Genomic DNA, 23,176 nt, shown 5'->3' on the forward strand with positions numbered 1-23,176 from the left:
ACCCTCCATTCACTTCTATAGGAGTGCCAAAAACTCCCATAGAAGTGAATGAAGAGGTGGCCTTGCTTGTGCGTTGAGCTCATCATTCTCTTCTATGGGTGTTCCAAAAATAGCTGAGTGTTGTCTATTTCCAGGACTCCCATAGAACTGAATGGAGAGGTGGCCGTGCATGCGTGGTGTTCTGGATATAGCTGAGCGCGCTGGCTCGGCTCTTTTCGGAACTCCCATAGAAGTGAATAGAAAGCATGAAGTGCATGCGCAGTGCTCTCTCCTTTGCCTTGGGGCCCAGTTCTAGAGATATGTGTGGGTCCCAGAGATGGGACCTGCACTTATCTGACATTGGTGGCATATCCTAGAGATGTACCTTTCCTGAATACCACTGGCTTCGTGTTACCAAAGAGAAGTGCAAGGTGGGAGATTAGAGGACGTGACAGCAGAATTAGGATAAACTGCTGACTGTTTCCATGTCCTGCTAGAAGCATTTTAACAAAAGTCACAAATATGAATAGAAGAAACATAATAATAAAATTACAGTTAAAATGCAGAGTTTAGCCAACTTTTTTTTTTTGGCAGATTTTAACTTAGATATTTCTTTAAAAAAATAAAAATCACTGGACAAACATAGACAAGGAGCAGAAGAGAAGTGAAAAGCATAAAACATTAACTGTTGTGTAGTTGTCTGAGTTTCAGTCTTTCGGACAGTGGCAGAGGACTGTCCACAGATATTATAGAGTCATCATCACTCAGCTCTTCCGGGGACTCGGCAGATAAGACTTTACCTTCAGGACTTGAAAATACATTGTCTGTACTAGGAATACTGAAAGTATCCAGTGGTATGCTAGTTGCTGGCCTGATAGGTGCCATTTTGGACACTGGCATCTCCGATTTTGTACGTTCTTTATTGAAGACATGTTTAGGTCTACCACCCGCTTCTTGTTCGTCCTCACTAGAAGATGCCGCCCTGAGGCAGACACTTTTCTTTTGGGTACCCTTTGCAGATGATTCAGAGGCCATTTTCCTGGAATTGTTCACAGGAGCAAGTCTCACAGGAACAAGAGGAATCTTCTTCACAAAAGTGAATGTTTTTGTGGTGGGACGGTCAGGTGCCCAACAGTTAGGGTCGGGTTTTTTGGCTACATTGACTTGCTTTTCAATGTTTTGAGCGCTTTGTTCTTTTGTTGACTTGGCCGGTTTATATGTTTGAATGTTTTCCTTAGTACTGACAATCTGGTTGGAACCAGACTTTGTGACGTCCCTCATATTGAGTATTCGGGGTATGGGTTTTAAAGGTAGGCGCTTCTCAAGGGCATCCGGAGGTTCTGAGGAGGCATACCGAGTGGCGTTCTTTAAAAGTAACCTCTCCCTTAAAGGCAACTTCTCCAGATGTGAAATACAAGGAGAGTCGGATAAGGTTAAGACTGGTGGTTCATCTTTAGCATTCTTATTGGGTCCTACAATTTCCTGGGTTGGACGGTTGGCGTTGCAGGCCTCCTTTGCGGGTTCTCCCGGGTTCTGGGTAACTTGGAGACCATGTATGTGAACACCACCTGTCCAAGATTCGGCTTGTGGTGACATGCTAAATGAGGTGGCTTCCCAATCAATGCTACTCAGATGTAGCTCTGCAACTATGGATGAAACATTAGGAGATGCCACTGAGGACTCTGGTTTATGACCCGGTGCTGGAGAAGAACATTGTCCATCAAGTACATCAAGGTCATCTTCCATATGAACAGGTGTCGTGGGAATGTCTAGGACGCTTGAAACCAAGGTGACCATAGGTGGTGAAGGTTCTTCAGTGCCATGTAGGTCATTTGACTGCTGGTGCCCCTCAAGACAAGTAGTGATTTCAGGTTCTTCATTTGCTCCTACGATCAGCGGTGATGCATTTGTCTCTACAGTTGGGGTCAAACTCATTTCAGACAGGAGTGAAGCAACGTCATCCACATTTGAAGGCACCTTGGGTTTAGATTTACTCTTCTTACCTGCCAAACAAGAAAATGCAACTTCAAAAACTTCTTAGATACACCATCAAGAGCTTTCTAGAAGCATAATAAATCAGATTTTCTATTATGTTGGGTTAATTAGAACATTTTGCTGGTGTAAGCAAATACAGAGTACGACAATGGCCTAAATATAATCGTACTGCAGTAAATTGCAGCATAATAGTTGATGGACATCAGAGAAAGCGCCGGCTATTGTCAGCCCATTACCTCCGCCGCACTGTGCTGGGCGTCTTATTGGACAAAGCTTTATAGAACCAGAGCTGGAAAGCAATAGCAAGTAATAGACGTATAATGTGTGCAGTTTCGACTTGTCGAGTGACCAATATTTTATACCAAAGGCCCATCACAGCTCAGCAATTTCCTGCTAACTGCGGCGATATTTCATCAGCCGGCGTTTAATAAGACAAACAAGAGCGACGCCATCTCCTCGGGAGACTGCTGAGACCGCAATACAACAGCTGGATAGAGAAATACACAGAAACACACTCGTAGAAAAGGAGCTAGTCTGTTTAAAGAGGACCTGTCACCACTTCTGGTTGTGCTCTAAATTTGGAGCATCATCAGCACAGGTGCCACCGCCTCTGTTATTCCTCCTGGAAATGTAAGAACAAACTGGGAGTTACCATTCCCGATAGGGTGTGTCCCTACGCACTCTGGCCCTCTCCAATCAGTTAGGACATCAAACTGTGTAGGAATGCGAATTACTGATGAATGCCCACCACGCTATTTCCATGATAAGTATTATACTTCCATCATTCATGTTGATGGATTTCATGCTCTTTAACTGAATCTTACTTATTGCTTACCTATGTGGGATTATGCTTATGGTCTTGTGGTAGAGTCAGCGTGGCGTGTGGTACTTTTTTGGGCCACACAGCCATGATTTATTGCATGCAATGATTTTAATTTGTCTCTGTTGTGTCCGTTTTCAATAAATTTGATACTTTTGAGATGTGCGGCTCTTATCTCGGTATTCTTTTTCTCTTTTTTGGCTTATATTGTATGTTTCATACCGTGTGCCGGCACTCTTGCTCTAATTCTGGTGTGTCCCCCGTCTTTAAGGTTTCTTTACTGATGAATGGTAACGTTAAGTTGTCTATATGTTTACAGGAAGAACAACAGAGGAACAGCACAAGTCAAAGTTCTCAAAAAAATTAAATAATGCGCCAGGAATGTTATTGTACGGGAATACAAGTAATGACTGAACTAGACATGTCAGGAGGGGCGACAGCTCTTCTTCATAGCTACTTACCGATGTCTACCTCTCATATAAAACGCATTCATAAATACTTTGTAGATTACAAAACAAAAAAAAAAAAAAACATGTTTAAGGCCTCATGCACATGTTTTTTGCGTTTGCACATTTGCGGCACCAGTTTTTTTTTGGAGGATCTGTTTTTTTCCCCCAGATCCCTTGTAATAAATGCCTATCCTCGTCCGCAAATGTGAAAAAAGTAGGACATGCACTATTCTTTTTGCTGAAGGGAAACACGGACAACGGACGCGGAACACAAACGGATGAACTATCAGCATTTTTTGGCTGACCTATTGATATGACTGGGTCCCCATCCTATCCGCCAAAAAAACGGAACGGAGGCCGAGAAAAACAACGCCGTGTGCATGAGGCCTAACCCTGAAAATGATTTTTTTAATGATTTAGGGTCAGTTCTATATAGAAGTTTTTCCTAAAAAAGATGCATCCAAGCTGAAGACATTCTGCACCATACCAAATACAGTGCTAAGCGGTATAATACTGCAATTTATTATTAACATAAATGGAAACTGCCGCATAGCTAGCTTCCATTACCTTTAGTAGCATAATTCCAAATGGTTACTTTCAGGGTGTAAGGGGATGGCGTGGCCTCTTTAAATACTATGCCCTAACGTCAGTTAGAGGAGGCATGTTGATAGTGTAATTATTAGAATTAGGAAAAGGATGGCATACCGTGCCATCAGGTATGCTCTTGTAACCATCAAGCCTGCAGTGCCTTCAATGGAAATCCCCAACCATAAAGCGTACAAGTCACTGCTGTTAAGAGAATAACGCTTTTCTCTTCTGCTGCAATGGCATCATCTGTGGTCATATTAAAGGGGAACTCCTCTTACAAGTGTAAGGCCTAGTTAACACGAATGTTTATTTTGCGAGTGTACGGGCCGTTTTTTTGTGTCCCGTATACGGAACCTATTCATTTCAATGGTTCCTCAAAAAAAAAAAAAAAACGGAATGTACTCCGTATGCATTCCGTTTCCGTATTTCAGTTCCGTTGAAAGATAGAACATGTCCTATTGCCCGCAAATCACGTTCCGTGGCTCCATTCAAGTCAATGGGTCCGAAAAAAAAACGGAACACATACGGAAATGCATCCGTATGTCTTCCATATCTGTTCAGTTTTTTGCGGAACCATCTATTGAAAATGTTATGTCCAGCCCAATTTTTATATGTAATTACTGTATATGCCATACGGAAAAACAGAACAGAAACAAAAAACGGATCCGTGAAAAACGGACCGCAAAAAACTATAAAAGTCATACGTTCGTGTGAACTAGGCCTAAGTCTCATAGTCTACAAAGATAGAAGGCTTGGGTGAATACTTACATCTCTGCTTCAGCATCTCTGCCTCTAGTTTGTCTTTTTGGAAGAGTTCTACAACAGGAGGATAGGCCCCTGTGAAGAGAGATTCTTCTTCAATGGTCAGTAGTGGGCCATCAGGAGGGTGATCGTCAGGGAAAACGTAGCCGGCTGTCTCAAAATGGAGGAAGTGAGCAAATATATTAAATCGAGTCTTGTAGAACTATAAAAGAAAAGTCTCTCTACCTGATATCAATCACATATGTTTCCCACATCTGGTGGCCTTGGCATAGTTTCTGGACAATGTTAGTGTCTCGCTCCTCGGACTTGTGGCTCAGTACTTGTTGGTCCAACTCCTGACCCATGCACTTCCCCGAAAGCTGGTGACAACCCCTGCCCACATTCATGACTATGCCTCACTTCCACCAGTCTGACTATTTTGGGGACCAGAACCTAGAGACCGAACTGAGAAAGTCCAACTTCTTGCAGGAGTTAAGGGTGAAGAATGGGGAGATTCCTCAGAATTTATACCCTAGCCAACGTCCATTAATCTTCCCTAAAGGTAATGTTGCACGAAAACTAATTTTACATTTTTTAAAGCAAAATCTAGATCTGAATAATTTAGTAACTGCATTAAAACTGTAGTATAGCCACTGTATAGCGCCACCTGCTGTTCGCTCTTTTCTTTATGTCTCTGTTTACCTACTAAGGTGGTCGCTCATGCCGAGTTCCATCCTTCAACTTCCCTCGGCCATATCTACTGTTAGAAGCTGTGACGTTTACAGGGAGAGAGCTGTAGTAGAAAGGACACCTCCCTTAGCTGTAATATGGAGAGCTGCAGCAGAAAGGACATGCTCGCTGAGCTGTATTAAGAAGAGTACTGCAGCAGAGAAGAACACCCACTTAGCTGTAATAGGGAGACAGCTGCAGCAGAAAGGACACCCCCTAAGCTATGATAGGGAGAGAGCTGTAGCAGAAAGTACACACCCAATGAGCTGTGGTAAGGAGAGATCTGCAGCAGAAAGGACATGCTCACTGAGTTGTAAGAGGAGGAGAGCTGCAGCAGAGAGAACACCCCCCCACCTGTAGCAGAAAGGACACGCTCGCTGAGCTGTGATAGGGAGAGAGCTGCGGAAAAAAGGACACAGTCCCTGAGCAGACAGCTTGAAATAAATCTAGTAGAGCAACTGGAGCAATGAATGAGGAGATCTGTAGATCCATGTGAGGTACAGGGCTGAGTCTAGTTTTATTAGAGATTCTCATGTACTATATGATGTCCGATTTTCATTTGTGTACGTTAATCATGGGATAACCCTTTTAAGCGTATTATTAAAGTTAGTTCTAAATGTGTGGACAAAGTTCTCCTGGCATTTACCAAAACCAGGTGTCTTCTCCGGGGCTCGAGCATGGTGAAGAGGTGTCCGACAGCAGCGTTCACCCCTCTACCCATTGGAAACACATGCACACTCAGCCAAAGCCAGCGCCCATGTTCCCTAAGAATAGCTGCCGGACCAACGAGCGTACATCTGAAGGTGTATGGCCAGCTTACGACAGCACAGACCTGGCCCCTTTCTTTGCTAATGTGAACCTAAGGAGAGTATATGGTTGTTCGCTTCACTGTATCCACCTGTAAGCAATGAGTATCACTCCACTTTTTAGAAGGGGGGGTCACATCATTTTAGTTGTGTGGTCTAAAACATGTGCCTGTACAGCAAAAATCCATTTCTGTGACATTTACATTGAAAAAGTGGCAACAAAGGGTTAAACAAAAGTCAAAAATAATGTGGCAGCACCTTAGTGGTTAATCAAGCGGCACTAAACCCGTAGGCAGACCTAGCTATCCTAATTTGTACCCCTTTCCGTATAATCCCCTTATCTCCACTGAGCACTTTCCCGTCAGAGTCAGCTGTGTGTGACAAATCTCTCTCAATTCCTTAGCGGCATCGGGCGAGGGGAGCGACACTGCAGACGACTTCTATACAAATTAAATTAAACTCTGAGAAACTTGATGGACCCCATTTATGAAAAGAACACAGAGGAGCGGTGGAGGAGTTACCCAGAGCAGTCCATGGGACTTGGCTTCATTTACTAACAAACACTAGCTGCAGAGTAGACTGTCTACTGTCCTTAAAGGGTCACTGGACTTTCACACAATTTCATTTTATTTAATAGAGAAAGGGGTAACGAGCAAATTTCTAAAATTGCTTAATTTAAAAAATCTGCCTGCATCCACCAGAAAAAAAAAGCTGTAAAATCATGGCTACTAGGGGCTCACTTCCACCTAAGCAGCAGTCATTCATTTTTTACAGAAATATGAATGAGAGGAAGTGGGAGTGTGGTAGCGGAGATCCTGAGCCTGATAAAAGAACTGCTTCTACACAGCTTCTGAACATCACAGGAGCCGCCTGTGTGTCTGTAAGTATGATTTATCCCTCCTTATCTATCCAGTGAGCTGAAAACAAACACACTGGGAAGTAGGGGAAAGGACGTCCTAAACAGTGTAGTGTATGCAAATAGCACAGAAGGGAGACGCCCGCTGCTTCTGAGTGAAATGCATCTAGCTGTGCAGCTGAAACAGAATAATATGGCTGAAAAAAATTATTAGGAAAGCCCAAACATAACTGTTCCTTCACAGTTATTACTGTACAAAGAAGCCCAGAAAACTTTTTTGAAAACTCAGGTACACATTAATGTGCTTTAAAAATGTGTTTTAAAAAGAGCCAGAAGGAGTTTAAAATAAAAAAAGAAGCATTGCTCACCTTCATCGATCCACTGCTGAAGCTCTGGTTCCTATTGCGCTCCACTTCCTGTTCATGGCTTGACAAACAGGAAATGTCTGGGAACGCTTTATCAGCGAATCTTAGGCTTAGGGGGGTTCAGTCAGGCAGAATAGCAGCAGATAGGTGAGTAATGCTTCTTTTGAATTTTAATCCCTTCTGGCCCTTTTTAAAACATCCCTCCCAGAAAAACACTTTAAAAAAAGCACCCCGCTTAAAAAAAAAAAAAAGGGATTTTTTTCCAGTTTCCTGCAGATATGCTGACAATTTAAGGCATATGAATGCAGCGTGACTTTTTTCGTCATGGTGTCTGGCAAGATGCTGCGCTATTTTGTCTGCCATTCTTGATGCTATTTGATACGGCTCCTAATGAAGGTGTGAACGAAGCCCAGGGGTTGAACATAACCTCATTCCGATGGGCGGGCTGCAGTCAGGCGCAGGTATGTAATTATTTTTTTTTCTTTACCTACCTGGCTTTACCCATTCGATTTCAAAGCAGGGAATCCCATTTCTGACGCGGGTCTTAACAATTCTGAAAAGGTTAATTAAATATATGATTAGAAAAAAAAATATGGGCCCTAAAGTTCTCAAGGGGGAATTTTCCTCAAATGGCTGATCAGACAAATTCAAAGCGAACAGATGAGGCGGACAATAAAAATGGCATACACATTGCTTTACACCCTCGCACGTCAACCAACACTACATTCTTCACTCTGCAAGCGCCGGACATGAAATCTTCCTTGCATCTCCTGCTGGATCAATGTCTGCACAATTTACTGCTCCTTGCTGGTCTCCATTCACTTCCCTGCAGTTGATCATGAGCCAATTACCTTCATCGCTACTGCAGCCAATTACTGGCCTCTGCGGTCTCAGAGGCATCCCCAACAAGGCCAGTGATTGAATGCAGTAGTCATGTGGGTAGGGACCAACGGAGCGGCTGCACTGGATTAGACGGGTGAGTAATTATTTACTTATTGTAAAGCAAAGCATTCTCCCCTTTAAAGGGGTATTATCATCTGATAATAAAATTGGCAAAACGCTAGTAGAATGGTAAGGGGAAGCAGTGGTTTTGGGCTATGTCCCCTTAATTTTTCTGCACAGCTAGCGGTAACGGTGCCCCATTTTTATTAGGATCGCTGGGGGTCCCAGAGGGTAGATATCTTAGCAATATGCTATGATGTTATCAGAGCGGAATACCCCTTTAAAGCAGCATGCAGTTCAGAGCTGTTAGGGAAGGGTCTGTCGACAAGCTGTTGACAGATTCCGATAGCAACCAACAGAAATCTCATTACAGCTGTAATAAGCCGCTCTAAGGGCCACATTTATTAAGACTGGCGTTTTAGACGCTGGTCTTAATAAGGCCCTGTGCTGGCGGTGGATCTGCCAAAGTTATGAAGAGGCTCAGTCCTCTATAACTTCACCACATCCAGTGCCAGCTTCCGAGCCGTCTTACATTTAGACCATTTTCTATGCCTAAGACAGGCGTAGAAAATGATAAATGAGACGGACCTGCCGACCCGTCCCCTTCCATTCCCAATTTTAGACCTGGGGTGAGCGGGGCGAAGTGGCAGATAGCGGCGCAACTAACTTACCCCCCAAGTACATAATATTAATATTTCTCACAACATTACTGCAGGGAACAATATAACTGGTAAATGGCATAATTGCAGCAGTTGGCAGAGAATTGGCACAATCTGTTACCGGACAGCCTGTAGCTGGGCACCATGTACTCGGCCAGCCTTCCGCTCATGCATGTCGTAGTAGGTCAGCAGGCTCAGGACCTTCTCACATGAATAGTGTTTGGGCCACTCCATCCACTCCAGAGCAAAATTCTAGGAAACGACAGCGGACATTTCTAGTTATGGCACAGTCCATCCTCTCTTCATTTCATGGGTTTAGAGTCAGTCATTGTATCGGTGATTACCAACTGGTTGTACGCATTATATCTTAAAGGTGTGTTCTTAGGATCCTGACAGCAAGCAGAGGTCTTGAAAACCAAAGGTCAATGATGAGAAAACTGCAGAGCTTCCTATTATACAATGATTGTTCTTTATTTTGTGAAACTGGAATACTCCTTTTAGGGGTCTCACATGGCAGACAGGCTGTGGATTTTCGGAATTGGAGAAACATGCAGGGTTTTATAGCAATTCTACCCCACACGCTGCGGAAACAATCTTTAGTGTAAAATTGACTGGGGCACAAATCCACAGCATGTCTATCACCAGTTTTACCCTTTGTGGTGCACAGGGTGAAGTCCACAGCAAATCTACAATATACCGGGGACCCCCACTGATCAGCAGTAACGCCAGCGATGACGGGTTCATCGCTCACATGGCCTAGGCACAGCTAGAGCCCCATAGAAGTGAATGAGGCTGAGGGCGACTCCAAGCACATGCGCTATATACAAAGTACGGAGCAGCACGGAGAAGGCAGCGGCGTTCACAGGAGCACCGGTGCCTTCTCAAACAGCTGATCGGCGAGGTGCTCCAAGGTAGGTCATCAGTTATAAAATGATGGAAAACCCTTTTAAGCTCCCATTGTATTGACCCAGCCAGTGGTTTACTGACAACTGCTTGCTGCCACTCCATTCATTCCGTATAGGAGTTACAAAGATATCCAAATACAGAGCTCATTTATCTCCATAGAGTAAAGAGAATGGGAGTCATTTATTAAGACTGGCATTTTGGACGCTGGTCTTAAGCCCCTGCGCTGGATCCGTCGGAGATATGAAGAGGAGCCGGCCTCTACAAATCTTTGACGGATGCTCCACCACTTCCGAGCGGTCTTACATTTAAGACCACTTTATAAACACCTCTACACAGATAACACAGAACACTATTCACAATAGGTGATATCACAGCTCATCTTCTCCCTCCTGACCGCTGCACAGATCAGAGAGCATGCGCTGCCGTTGCCATTACACCTAGAGGCTCTGCATTTTAATTGATGGGGTCAGGCAGTGTAAACATCATCATACCTGGCCCTGTCAATCAAAGTGCAGAGGGAGTGGCAGTTACAGAGAGAGCAGAGCCTCTAGGTGTAATGGTAACGCCCCTGTTGCTCCTAGAGGCTCATTTGCATATATTAAAACATCATTTTTCTCAGCAGTGCGGACACATAGGAATATGGGACCAACACAGATGTCTTCAGCTGCCAAGCGCACATGCAACAGGTCAGCCAGTGTCATTGGTACAAATCTGCTGACAGATGTCCTTGACCAGAAAAGAACCTACCTGGAAGCATAACAGACTGGGCCTCATCCATTTAATTACTTTGACCAATTTATCCTTATTGATGAGAAATTCCTCAATAACCTGGAAGGACCAAGAAGGGAACACGTCACACAGGCCACATCATCTCAATTTCAAAATTGTACAGGAAAATTGAAGCATCCTTACCTCCGGGTACGGGAATCCCTCGCGCTTCTTGGCTTTCCTGTAGGAAAATAAAGAGATTATGAGGATCACAGTCCAATGGTGATCGTAACATTTCAGAGGATCAGTCTGCCGCGATTCACGGGTCTGAGGAGTTGAAGCCGATGTGTAACACGTCACCAAGTACAGGCGGATCGGCCACTCCGTTTTCTCATCTCCAGTGATAACTTACGTACATCTTAAAGGTGTATTCCAGAGAGCAGTTTTTCTTTTCTTGCTCGGCCTTGTGCCAGTCACACGGGCAGCAGTAATCGTAGTCGTGAGGCTCGCAGTATTGCTCGCTTCCGCATAACGTGCAGCCTTTCCGCTCATGCTCTTTAGCTGAACCTAAATGGAGATTAGGAAATTTTTTTAATGCGTTTAGTTGTAAAAAACTAAAGATGTAGTTCTTACCTCATCTACATCTATTCTATGCTTTTTTTGGTTTGGCCTCTCCTGACCCGTTTTCACCATGTAAATGAATCCCTCTGGTTGGGTTCCATCCTGTATGTAGCACTTCCTGTTCCTGTATCCAACCAAACCCATGATGCACTTCTCCTTCCTCTGCCACAGCTCCAGCACCGCCCCTAACACCACCAAGCTAGTTTATAGCTCCTCCCACCAGCTAGTTACATAGACACTCCCCTAACACCCAGTTAGTTTATAACTCCTCCCCCAGCTAGTTACATAGACACTCCCCTATCACTGCCCCGCCCATGGACATAACATCACAGAAAATAAGAAAGAGCTGCATGGACATGGTCATGTGACCACAGCCCAGAATGGTAAACGGCAGCAATAAAGTTAAGGCCGCATTCACATTTTGTTCCGAATCCGATCCATTCATCTCAACGTGGCTGCAAAATATGCGGATAGCACACCGTGTTCCACGGTCAAAAAAAAAAAATAAGAAATTCTTGTCCATTTTGTGGACAAGATTAGGCATTTCTTACAAAGGGTGGGAGGTGCAAAACGTATACGATTGTGTGAATGCAGCCTAAGAGAAATGTTACTCTTCTTGTCAAAAGGGTGGTGTCCCTATACAATCTGACATTGTCCTCCCTCATTGGACAGTATGAGACACTGCATGCATACGTCCCTTTCACAAGGGGATTGGTGACACCCAGTAGTCAATTTATGTATACATTTCCAGGAGTAATAACAGAGGGATTCTAAGAAATTTTCTGAGAAAAAAATGCTCTAAAATTGTCATCTGATGGGGAATACAAGTAATCTACTAAGACTTGCCAGAAGATGTGACAGGTCCCCTTCAAGAGCAAATCCTGAATTTCATAGTTTTAGTATAAAAACAACAATTACCAAGAAGTGAGCTCCGTTCTGTAAAGAACACCAGTATTTAGGGTTAGACCCCCTCTCCACCAGTGCTTAAAGGGGTTTTCCCCATCTCAGACAATGGGGGCATATTGCTAGGATATGCCCCCATTGTCTGATAGGTGCGGTCCCACCGCTGGGACCTGCACCTACAATGAGAACGGAGCCGGGAAATGAACGGAGGGCGCACTGCGCATGCGTCCTCCATTCATTTCTATGGGGCTGCCAAAAATTGCCATCTGTCCTATAGAAATGAATGGGAGCATGGGCCGTGCTTCCAGCCACAGCGCTCCCCGCTCTGTTCTCGTAGTAGGTGCGGGTCCCAGCCGTGGGACCCACACCTATCAGACAATTGGAGCATATCCTAGCGATATGCCCCCATTGTCTGAGATGGGAATACCCCTTTAAAGGGGAGCCGTCACCTCTACCGACATGTCTGTATTACTAAATTATTCCCCAAATAATAACATCTTTTCTTATGTTAGTTTATGAATTAATGTAAAACTGGTCACTAGTTGGGGAAGGGGGGGGGGGGGTGTCCCTGCATAGTGTGACACTGTCAGCACCGATTGAATGGTGTCATGGTGTCAGACTGCAGGGGGACACCCCCCCCCCCAACTCATAACACCTGGATGCAGATTCATTAAGAAACTTGTAAGCAATGGAACAGCATATCGATCAGCTGATTGTAGCTGGAGTACGATGCATTCAGCCATAGACTTTTCCTGCAGTGACCTCTGCAGGGGACATGTAGCATTACAAGGTGTCCCTTCCTATGACTAGCTGTCCACAAAGAGGAAATACACCTTAGAGATGGCCAAACGCTATTCCTTCCATACCCATTAGATGGTTAGTCATGCCGAAATCTGTGGGTCAGCCCGATGTTCATCTAATATATGGACAGCCAGGTCCACCGGAGCGGGAGGGGCCGATATTTGGCGACTCTCCACATTAGCTCATAGAGGGTGGTCCGTGGGAAGGATTATGTGGGTCATTTATTAAGACTGGCATTTTAGATCCGCCAAAGTTATGTAGAGGTGCCGGCCTCTGCAAACCTTTGGCGCATCCACTGCCGGTCTAAATGTAAACACAAGTTTCCTTGCTGGCTTAGATTTAGACAATTTTCGACGCCTAAAACAGCCGTAGAAAATGATGAATTTTTAGGCCCACACTTTTTTTTTTACACCTGGCATGAGCGGGAAAAAGTCACAGATTGTGGCGCAAATAATCTTTGCACGGCCATCTGCGACAGATATACGCCAGAAAACTGGCGCATATCCGATACTAAATGACCCCCGTATTTTTAAGGCAAAACAAGAATGCGGGTCTTAAACCTGGCGGCGTACAGAGCTGTGACCCCCAATACCTGGATGGCTGCACACAGTACAGTGAACTTTCTTTTTGGCGGGCTTAGAGTTCAGCGCGGGATCATCAAACTGCCTCCTCCACTGGTGAAACCTAGAAGCGAGAACAGAGACGTACATCGCGGTATAACAATTGGGTTACGGATTTTTATTTTTAAAAGCCTTAAATTAAAAAGGTTCTTCCAGGATTTACATATTGATGATGTTTCCTTAGGATAGATCATCAATATGAGATTGGAAGGGGGTCCGCCTCCCAGCACCCCCGCGGATCAGCTGTTTTAAGAAGCTGTGGCGCTCATCACATCTCTAGAGAGAGTGCTGCGGCCTCCTCACAGTGCCATACATTTGATAGTGGCTATGCTTGGAATTGCAGCTCAGGCCCATTCACTTGAATGGGACTGATCTGCAGCTAGGTCATGTGATCGATGAATGTGACCTCTCCGCCCTAGGAGGAAGCCTACGCTCTCATGGAGTGCCCCGGTCTCAGCTGCTCGGTGGGGGTGTTGAGAGTCGGATCTACTCCGATTTGAGGATAGGTCATCAATATCTAAAAACCCCTTTAATGTTGTAAATACCCTTTATTTCGTCGACAACTAAGGGCTCATGCCCAAGACCGTATGCATTTTGCAGTCTTCCAAAAACGGATCCGCAAAAAATACAGATGACGTTCGTGTGCATTCCGTATTTTGCGAAACGGAACAGTTGGCCCCTATCCTTGTCCATAAGACACATTATATATTTTTGCGGAACGGACATACGTAATGCACATGGAGAAAAAAAAAAAAAACATGGAACAGGCACGGAAAGAAAATACGTTTGTGTGCATGAGCCCTAATAGCTATAAGGGTCCATTCACATGTCCGCAAAATGAGTCTGCATCTGTTCCGCAATTTTGCGGAACAGGTGCGGACCCATTCATTTTCAATGGGGCCGGAATGTGCTTTCCGCATCCGCAAAAAAATTTGAACATATCCTATTCTTGTCCGCAATTGCGGACAAGAAAAAAAGGCATTTTCTATGAGAGTGCCGGCGATGTGCGATCTGCAAAATGCGGAACGCACATTGCCGTTGTCCGTGTTTTGTGGATCCGCCAAACACATATGAATGGACCCAAAAGTGCAACTGGGGCTCAGCGGGTCAGTGCCTCCTAAACCATTTTACTGAGCAAAGTTATAGACAAAGCCCATAAGGTATAAATAATCAGGAACTATTTAAAGCGGTCGCCCAGGATTAAAAAAAAACAAAAAAAACAACAACAACGTTTTCTGCCAAAAATGGCGCCACTCCTGTCCACAGGTCCTGCCTGGTATTGCAGCTCAGCCTCGCTAACATCAATGAAGCTGAGCTGTAATAAAAGACGCCACGCGTGGACAGGTGTGCTGCTGTTTTTTTTATTTCGTTCTTGGTTTTTTATTTTAAATACTGACTGTGTGAACGAGGACTAAAGCAGTTTAAAGGGAATCTTTAATCTTTTTACGTTGCCTGATCTGAGCACAGCACAAACTGGTGACAGATCTCAGGAGCGAAACGCTGGTCGCTCATTTGAATAAACCAAGTCGTTTTGCTAAAATCTGTAATCGGGAGGCGAGCTCTGAGGTCCGCTCAATGCACAGCACGCACTGGGTGGTCCTCATGTTCATGAGCTCCCGGCTCCCTCCACCCCCTCTGCACTGATTGGTAGAGGAAAAGAGCTGTCCGCAATATACCGCCACCGGCCGTGTGCGCATCGTATCACGGATGTGGACTCACTCATTTGTGGGATTTCTATCAGTGTCTCCGGACTACAAAAAAGTAGTGCTACTTTTTTGTGGTGTGGACCGTCAGATACGGATCGCGGACCCCATCAAGTGAATGGATCCGCTTCTGCGGACAGCAAGCACGTGGTCATCCGCAGCACGGTCATGTGCATGAGGCCTTAATGTGATATTTTGTGCAAACAACAATGTTCTGGCTGACTTACCTCTGCAGAACACTCTCTCCATTCAGGGACTTTATCAACTTCATGGCCAGTTCTCTTCCAACACCGGGCAAACCCTTCAGAACATAACACAAGACGGTAAGCACACTTTCCCTTAAAGGGGTGTCCAGCATGTCTGTTTCAGTAACCACTTGCACCCCCCCCCCCCCCCCCTTGCATCTATTCTTATGACTCCGTTTTGCCATTCCTCCTGCTATAATTAGGAATGAATAATTTGCCAGCAGTTTGCAATGATGGTCCAGCTGGGTGTTTCCAGTTGGGGTGTGTCCCTGCACACAGTCTGACACTAGCAGCACTAACTGAAGTGTGTCAGACTGTGCAGGGATTCTCACCAACTGGTAACACCCAGCAGGACCTTCATCGCAAACTACTGGCAAGTCATACATTATTTCTAGCAGGAATAATAAAGGAACAACAAGGAGCGACAAGAATAGATGTTCCACAATTGTTATTACATGGGGGATGCAAGTAGTTAGTGAAACTGACATGTCAGGAGAGGTGACAGGTCCTCTTTAATTTTCAGATCTTTCCAGGCTCTAGGCAGAGGGAAAAAAAAAAAAAGCGGAAATATTACAAGGCAAACGTTAATCAAATGTTTCCCAATTATCTGTTTTACGGCCGCGGTATTAAGGCGACAGTTATGGAGAAGGGAAATTAGATGCGAGTGACTGCAGTCCGTGCGCAGAATATGAATGAATAAATGCCGAGGCTCCTCAGCAGTCGCAGTCTATCAGACCGCGGGGTCAGCAGAGCCCTGCCTGTTACAGCATGTGTGGGACGCCCCAGCAGGCTGAGGGGGCATCGGGGGGCCACGGCACTTCTACTCACCAGTCCGATTCACTAATACTTCCCATCAACGTATAATCAACGTTTTGGAGCCTCTTTCTTATAACTGCATTGTGACGCTCCTCAGTTACTACTCTGGAATACGTATAAATAAATTGATAAACTGAGTCTCGCCATTCTTCCTGTCCATGCTCCGGTAATAGTAACACCGAGTTGTTAACGTAATTTATGGAGACATTTCCAGAAGGAGTAATAGAGGAATCTAAGAAAAGAAGCCTCAGCAATGTTATTTCATGAGGAATCTCAGGGGGGCAGAAGGGTCCTCATTACAAGTGCCTACCTTAAGGCTAGGCCATCAATATCAGATCAGTGCCCCCCCCCACCCAGCTGATTAAAGGGACTGCTTGTCCTTGTGTTTACCAGGCACGGTGCTGTACATTTATTAGTGGCTGTCCCTGGCATTACAGCATAGTCCCTCCTTGCATTTACCAAGCACAGCGCCACACATTGTATAGTGGGCGTGCTTGGTATTGCAGCTCAGGTCCATTCACATGATGGCACTGGCCTAGAAAGGAAGAGACCGTGGCACTTACTGGAGCACAATGGCTTCTTCAAACAGCTGATCGGAAGGGATGCTGGGAGTCGGACCCCCACCAATCGCATATATTTATGGCCATGAATATGAAAGTTTCGGAAAACCCCTTTAATGTACCGCCATATAATGTCTTCTACAATGAATGACTTTCAGCAATTTCCGGATCGTTCTCTAAGACTGCAGCATTCGCCGCTCTAATTTGCACTTTAGTTTTGTCAACCCAGCGTTCTCTTTTCTCCGCAGAGCAGAGGAAATCAGCATTCATTACTCCGCAGCAATCACCCGGCAGATTATGGCAATTGTGAATCCCTTTAGAGAGCGGAAATATCCATCTGGGGACGTGAATACCCGGCAGTGCAGGACGGCCTCTGACAATACGGCTCACACAATACTCCATTATGATGTGATCCGAAGTCTGACGTCCGTCACATCTGTGACACCGGGGCTTCTATTGTTTGAGGATCTGCAATAATTTATAAAGTTTTACAACAAGCAGTAAAGTGATGGTCGGCGCTGCGGACAATCGAGGTCCAAGAGCGAGACCTCGTCCTCTACTAGTCAGAGTGAAGAGCCGTTGTATGAAGCAGCCCCCGAGGACCCAGCCTGCGCCCTTCATTTAAAGGGTTTGTCCCATGAAAAATATTCTACATTTTTCCAACCAGCACCAGGATCTGAACACTTTTGTAATTGCAAGAAATTAAAGATTTAGCCTAGTCACCGAGTTATTCATAAAACGGATCTGCTGTTTGTTTTTCCTATTTCTTGGTCCGGCTCACTGGGATGGCCGCACACGAGTCGTGGTAGGTAGAGCGTTACAGCAGAAAGGACATGCCCCTTAAGATGCAGCAGAAAGGACACCCCCGAGCTGCCAGCTTGAGATATACAGATCCTTCTCAAAAAATTAGCATATTGTGATAAAGTTCATTATTTTCTGTAATGTACTGATAAACATTAGACTTTCATATATTTTAGATTCATTACACACCAACTGAAGTAGTTCAAGCCTTTTATTGTTTTAATATCGATGATTTTGGCATACAGCTCATGAAAACCCAAAATTCCTATCTCAGAAAATTAGCATATCATGAAAAGGTTCTCTAAACGAGCTATTAACCTAATCATCTGAATCAACTAATTTAACTCTAAACACCTGCAAAAGATTCCTGAGGCTTTTAAAAACTCCCAGCCTGGTTCATTACTCAAAACCGCAATCATGGGTAAGACTGCCGACCTGACTGCTGTCCAGAAGGCTATCATTGTCACACTCAGGCAAGAGGGTAAGACACAGAAAGAAATTTCTGAACGAATAGGCTGTTCCCAGAGTGCTGTATCAAGGCACCTCAGTGGGAAGTCTGTGGGAAGGAAAAAGTGTGGCAGAAAACGCTGCACAACGAGAAGAGGTGACCGGACCCTGAGGAAGATTGTGGAGAAGGACCGATTCCAGACCTTGGGGGACCTGCGGAAGCAGTGGACTGAGTCTGGAGTAGAAACATCCAGAGCCACCGTGTACAGGCGTGTGCAGGAAATGGGCTACAGGTGCCGCATTCCCCAGGTCAAGCCACTTTTGAACCAGAAACAGCGGCAGAAGCGCCTGACCTGGGCTACAGAGAAGCAGCACTGGACTGTTGCTCAGTGGTCCAAAGTACTTTTTTCGGATGAAAGCAAATTTTGCATGTCATTCGGAAAGCCGGAATTAGACTTACCGGTAATTCAATTTCCACGAGATCACCACGACGGCTACAAGGAGATTGACCCCTGACCTCTGTAGGGGCAGGAACAGAGAGAGGGTTTAAATCCCCCCCTCCCACCACCAGCACCAGTGTGTCCAAAATTACAAAGACAGAAAAAGTGGTGAGAACAAAACATAATAAACCAAGAGGGTATTCCTTCATCACCTCCCAGGTAACGCAAAAGAAGGGTAGGGAATATATGTGCCGTCGTGGTGATCTCGTGGAAATTGAATTACCGGTAAGTCTAATTCCGGCTTTCCACTTCATCACCACGACGGCTACAAGGAGATATAAAAAATTATAGCTTAGGGGGGGGACGACCGCCTGAAGGACTTTCCGTCCAAAAGACAAGTCTGAGCTAGATAGGTCTAACCTATAGTGTTTTGTAAAGGTGTGGATGTTAGACCACGTAGCGGCTTTACAAATGTCTTCAAGGGAAGCTCCGGCCCGTTCTGCCTGGGAGGAGGACATGGCCCGGGTAGAGTGAGCTCTTAAATTTGAGGGGCAAGACAGGTCTTGGGACTCGTAAGAAATGGAAATGGAGTCTTTTATCCACCGTGCTAGAGAGGATCTGGAGGCTTTTAGACCCTTATTCTTCCCCGAGAAGAGGACAAACAGGTTATTTGATCTACGGAAACCTTTTGACACTTCAAGATACCGTAAGACAGAGCGTCTTACGTCTAGAGAGTGGAAGTTAGATTCCCTATCGTTAGAGGGATTATTGCAAAAGGAGGGTAAGACTATCTCCTGGTTACGGTGGAAATCCGATACTACCTTAGGCAAGAAACCCGGATCCAATTTAAGAATAATCCTATCATCGGTGATACGGAGATAGGGTTCCTGTATCGATAATGCTTGGATCTCGCCTATCCTTCTTGCGGACGTGATGGCCACCAAGAAAGCAGTTTTAAACGACAGATGTTTGATGGAACAATCAAATAGGGGTTCAAATGGAGCGAGAGTTAAGCCAGTGAGTACCACGTTAAGGTCCCAGCTGGGGATCCTAGATTTTAGAGAGGGGCGTAGACGGGAGGCAGCTTTCATGAATCTCCTGATCCAGTGATGACTGGCTATATCTCGATCAAAGAAGCAGGCTAGTGCCGAGACCTGTACCTTTAGGGTAGAGGGTCTGAGACCTAGTTCAAGTCCCTGCTGGAGGAAGTCCAAGATTTTCAAGAAATTGGGCGGCTCTAAGTTTGGGGCCGGGTTCCCCATCCATGTACAGAATCTCTTCCAAATTTTTAGATAAATTGAGAAGGTAACTTTCTTCCTACTCGCTTTAAGGGTAGTTATCACTTGGTCCGAAAGCCCCTGTGACCTCAACTTCTGGACCTCAGGATCCAAGCTGACAACTTGAGGAAGCTTGGGTTTGGGTGTAGTATTGGGCCTTGGTGAAGCAGGTCCCTCCTGGCAGGAAGAGGCCATGGGTCCTCTACTGATAGATTCCTTAGAGCAGGGAACCAGCTCCTCTTCGGCCAATAGGGAGCTATCAGGATTAGTGTCGTATCTTCTAGGTAGAGTTTCTGGATTATCCTGGGAAGTAGAGGCAATGGTGGGAACGCATAACTGAGATCCCAGTCCCAACGAATTGTGAGCGCATCCAACGCCCTGGGATAGTCCCGTGGGTTTAACGAACAGAACGTCGGTACCTTTGCGTTTCTTTTGGATGCGAACAGATCCACCTGTGGAGTGCCCCATCTTTCTGCCAGTAGCTGGAACACTTCTGGATTCAAGGACCATTCTGTCTGGTCTATCGACTGGCGACTGAGATAGTCCGCTTCCACGTTCAGTATCCCTTTTAAGTGGATTGCGGAGATGGAATTCACGTGGGATTCTGCCCAGTTGAAAATCTTCTTTGTGATAGACATCAGTTTCTCCGATCTCGTGCCTCCCTGGTGAGATAGGTACGCCACCGTCGTCGTGTTGTCTGAAAGAATCTTTACGTGTTGACCCCTCAGAAGTATCTCTGCGGTTTTCAGGGCTTTCCAGACTGCTTCTAGTTCCCTGAAATTGGAGGACTGAGAGCGGATAGTTGGGGTCCAGGAACCTTGACACCAACGGTCTCCCACTTTCGCTCCCCATCCTTTCTCGCTTGCGTCTGTAAGCACCTGAATGTAGGGGATTTTCTCCCAAACGACCCCCAAGGACAGATTGCTTGTGTTTTTCCACCAATCTAGGGAGGTTTTTACTGCCAGAGGGATCAGGACCTTCTGATCCAAGGAGGCCTGCTGTCTGTTCCAAGCTCTGAGGATCCACGACTGGAGGGATCTGAAGTGGGACTGGCTCCATGGGACGGACGTGATGCAGGACGAGAGAAGACCTAGGAGGCTCATAGCTTCTCTTATAGGACAGGACCTCCTGTGCTGGAATCGTCGGACCTTTAATTGAAGGTTTCTGACCTTGTCTGGCGGAAGGAAGGTATGTTGTGTTCGGGAATCCAGGATAACACCCAGGAACTGGATAGTGCTGGAGGGCACCAGGTTTGATTTCTTCAAGTTCACCAACCAACCCAGATCCTGAACGAGAGACAGAAAGGTTTGTAGGTCTGTTCTGAGTTCTTTCTCTGAATTGCCAATTAGGAGGAAATCGTCCAGGTACGGTATGATCACCAGTCCTTTGTGTCTCAAGAAGGCCATCATCTCGACTACCAGCTTTGTAAACACTCTGGGTGCAGATGATATCCCAAAGGGAAGGGCCGTAAACTGGTAGTGACGGGTTACCCTCTTGTGGTCCTGGATGGCGAACCTCAAGAACCTTTGTGACTCTGGATGAATTGGGACGTGATAGTATGCGTCCTGAAGGTCTACTGAGCACATCAGGGCATTCCTCTTTATCAACGGAATCAGGGATTTCAGGGATTCCATCCTGAACTTTCGATAGATGACAAATTTGTTCAGGGCTTTCAGATTTATGATTGTACGGAAAGAGCCTTCTTTTTTCTCTACCAAAAACAGGTTTGAATAGAAACCTTGTTTTTGCTGTGTTGGCGGGACTTGTACTATTACGTCCGTTGCCAGAAGGCTTTGAATTCCTTCCAGAATCTTTCCGCGTACTTTGGGGGAATGTGGGTTGGTAACAATGAAGCGGTTTGGGGGAGATGAAGAGAGTTCGATCCGGTACCCGGATCTTATGATGTCCCGGACCCAAGGGTTCGGGGTAATGGACTCCCAAGGAGTCAGAAAATTCTTCAATCTCCCCCCCACTCTGACGTCATTGTTTATCCGAGGGTTTACTCTGGGAGGAGGAGGGGTTATTCCTACCCCTGCCCCCTTTGGGGTAACTCCAGCGTCCTGACTTCCCTTTACCCTTAAAGGGATTGTTCTGGCTAGTGGGGGCCCGAAAGGGATATTTCCTTTTGTAGGGTCTCTCTTCTGGGAATCCCTTTTTCTTGTCAGCCGCTTTCTCCAGGATACGGTCTAGGACAGGGCCAAAGACGTATTCCCCTGAGAACGGGATGGAGCAAAGCTTCATCTTTGATGTGTTGTCGCCCGACCAGCTTTTCATCCATAGGGCGCGACGGGCCGCATTGGAGAGTCCCGCGTCCTTTGCAGCGAATCTGACCGATTCCGCTGAGGCGTCAGCCATAAATGCTGTGGCGGATTTTAACAGGGGGAGGGATCTCAAGATCTCATCCCTAGGAGTATTATCTCTGATACGAGATTCCAGTTCCTCTAGCCACAGTTTCATGGATCTTGCAACTGAGGTAGCTGCGATGTTTGTTTTTAAGATAAGCATCGCTGCTTCCCATGATTTTTTTAAGAGGCTATCTGCCTTCCTGTCCATGGGATCACGCAGTTGAGAGGTGTCTTCAAAGGGCAAGGCAGTCTTTTTATTGACCTTTGCGACCTGAATATCGATTTTCGGTGTTTCACTGAAGATTTTAACTTCGTCCGTGTCAAACAACAGCCGGTTTTTAAAGGACCTGGACACCCCCAACCTCTTTTCTGGGTTGGACCACTCGTCCAGCACCATATCCCGTATGTTCTCATTGATTGGGAACACCCGGGTTTTTTTAACCCTGAGTCTCCCAAACATCTCATCCTGGACTGAGTGTGCTTTAGGGGTTTCTTCGACCCCCATAGTGGCCCGGACTGCCCTTAGCAGGTCTGGCATCTCGTCCAAGGAGAAGCAGAATCTTTGATCTGATTCTGAAGTCTCAAGATCAGAGGAGACCGCCTCGTCCTCCCGTGTTCTGGAGGACGAGGCCTCCTCCTCTATAATCTCTGGATCAGATAGGGAAGGGGAAGGGCCCCTATGTCTTTTTGAAGGGGGTGCATCCCTAGATAGAGGCATCTGGGATAAGGAGGTTTTAACTTCCTCATGGATCATGGACCTTAGATTTTTAAGGAAAGAAGGCTGTTCCTCGGCGATCACATTAGATATGCAGTCCTTACAAAGCTTTTTACGGTAGTCGTCCGGTAGCCGTTTGAGGCAGGACACACATTTGGACTGTTTTTTGATCTTTTTCTGAGCCTCCTTAGTGACCTGGGGAGAACAACCCTTATTAGCTATGGTAAGTACACATGCTAACAGCAGGAGCCCCAAGCCAGAGATGTGGAGGAGGAGGAACAAGCAACCTGGTACAGTGTATAGACAAGTAACAGGGTAAAGGAAGAAGCGCTTCCTCAC

General features: G+C 45.7%; 1 protein-coding gene across 1 annotated transcript in view; it reads right to left on the reverse strand.

The window, feature by feature from the left end:
* Positions 1-221: 221 nt before the first annotated feature.
* Positions 222-23,176, reverse strand: part of GEN1 (GEN1 Holliday junction 5' flap endonuclease) — a 44,299-nt gene continuing 21,344 nt past the window's right edge. The window contains 9 exon segments of the mRNA XM_044292333.1: positions 222-1,982; positions 4,600-4,743; positions 7,820-7,881; positions 9,051-9,181; positions 10,583-10,663; positions 10,748-10,784; positions 10,960-11,110; positions 13,461-13,552; positions 15,419-15,492. Coding sequence (XP_044148268.1) covers positions 661-1,982; positions 4,600-4,743; positions 7,820-7,881; positions 9,051-9,181; positions 10,583-10,663; positions 10,748-10,784; positions 10,960-11,110; positions 13,461-13,552; positions 15,419-15,492 — 2,094 coding nt within the window. The 3' untranslated portion in view covers positions 222-660.

Source organism: Bufo gargarizans, chromosome 4 (assembly GCF_014858855.1).
Source record: "Bufo gargarizans isolate SCDJY-AF-19 chromosome 4, ASM1485885v1, whole genome shotgun sequence".
NCBI lineage: Eukaryota > Metazoa > Chordata > Amphibia > Anura > Bufonidae > Bufo > Bufo gargarizans.